The 1,268-nt window shown below is 47.7% G+C and overlaps 1 protein-coding gene across 1 annotated transcript; it reads right to left on the bottom strand.

Annotated features, from left to right (window-relative positions):
* Positions 1–227: 227 nt before the first annotated feature.
* On the bottom strand, positions 228–803 carry LOC101358585 (methyl-CpG-binding domain protein 3-like 1). Its single transcript, XM_023733075.1, has one exon. It carries the CDS (start codon positions 801–803, stop codon positions 228–230), a length of 576 nt encoding a protein of 191 aa, XP_023588843.1.
* Positions 804–1,268: the final 465 nt, after the last annotated feature.

The following is a 1,268-nucleotide window of genomic DNA, read 5'->3' on the forward strand; positions in this document are numbered from 1 at the left end:
TGAAACCCCATCTCTCACTCACAGAACAACCTACTCTTCACACTATGTGTTTCTCAAAAGGATTTAATGAAGAACAGTTTGGGCAGAACACAAAGTATCACAGTTCAGAACAAGAACACATGGTTGATGATGAAGAGAGATGCTGGTAGCCTCAGGGCTGTTTCTTGGTGAAGACTTCTCAAGGGCCACAGCACTCGGCTTCTTCAGCACTCCCTTCTCTTTTTCATCTAGATTTCAGGACGTCCTTCTTGGCTCCTGGCTCTCTCTGCTTCCCTGGCCAGCCTGTCTGCCCTCAAGGCCGCAGCCAGTCTCTCCCTTGCTTTCTTCACTTTCTGAGTCTGTCTCCTGATATCTATAGAAGTTACCAGTTGTCCACTGAGGGTCTGTGAGAGATACAGACCCACCCCTGGGATGATCTCTGCCAAATCTGAGGGCTGGCCAGGGGTGGGTTCCGGGTGGGTGCATGGACCTCCATCACCGACATGGCCCAGGGACTCACCAGGACCACCTGGTGTAATTATTTTTAATGTATTTGTGAAGTCCAAAGTATTTAACGGTTCTCCTGCACTGCTGCACGCCTGGAGCCCCTGCAGCCTCCTGTATGCGGACACTTGCTGGAGCTTCTTCAACTTCTCCTCCCATTGACTGCACCTGACCTCATTGCCTGGGTGGGACGTGACTCTAGTAACGGGCCTCGGGAATATACAGCTGGTCAACCTCAGAGGGATTTTAGAACTTAAACCTGGTTTACACTTGGTCTCGGTTTCATGCTCATGTTTCCTCTGTGAAGTCTTAGCCAACATATTTCTCTTGAGTTTACCCTTTAAAAACAAAATAAAATGTGAAAGTTTAACAAAATGGGGAATTAAGGCTCCCACTTCCCTCTCGCCCTGGAGATATGTGTTTCAAATTGTACCATGCATAATCGGGAGAGTGCGTCAAAACTCAGATGGCTGGACCCAACATCAGAGGTTCTGATACAGTAGGTCTGGGGTGGGGCCTGGGAATTTGCATTTCTGAGAAGTTCCTAGATGATGCTGATGTTGCTGTTACAGGCACCGCATGTTGAGAACTGGATCTTGGGTATCATCAACCAGATGTGAGTCAAGGACAGAAAACTAAAGGTCATTAAACCAAAAACCCAGACCAGTTGCTATCAAGTTGATTCTGACTCATGGCAACCCATGTGTATCAGAGTAGAACTGTGCTCCACAGGGATGTCAATGGCTGATCTTTCAGCAGTAGATCACCAGGCTTTTCTTCTTAGA

Source organism: Trichechus manatus, unplaced genomic scaffold (genome assembly GCF_000243295.1).
Source record: "Trichechus manatus latirostris isolate Lorelei unplaced genomic scaffold, TriManLat1.0 scaffold00057, whole genome shotgun sequence".
NCBI lineage: Eukaryota > Metazoa > Chordata > Mammalia > Sirenia > Trichechidae > Trichechus > Trichechus manatus.

Coding starts and splice junctions, on each gene's coding strand:
- LOC101358585 (XM_023733075.1), bottom strand. CDS start 803: ATGTTGGCTAAGACTTCACAGAGGAAACATGAGCATGAAACCGAGACC.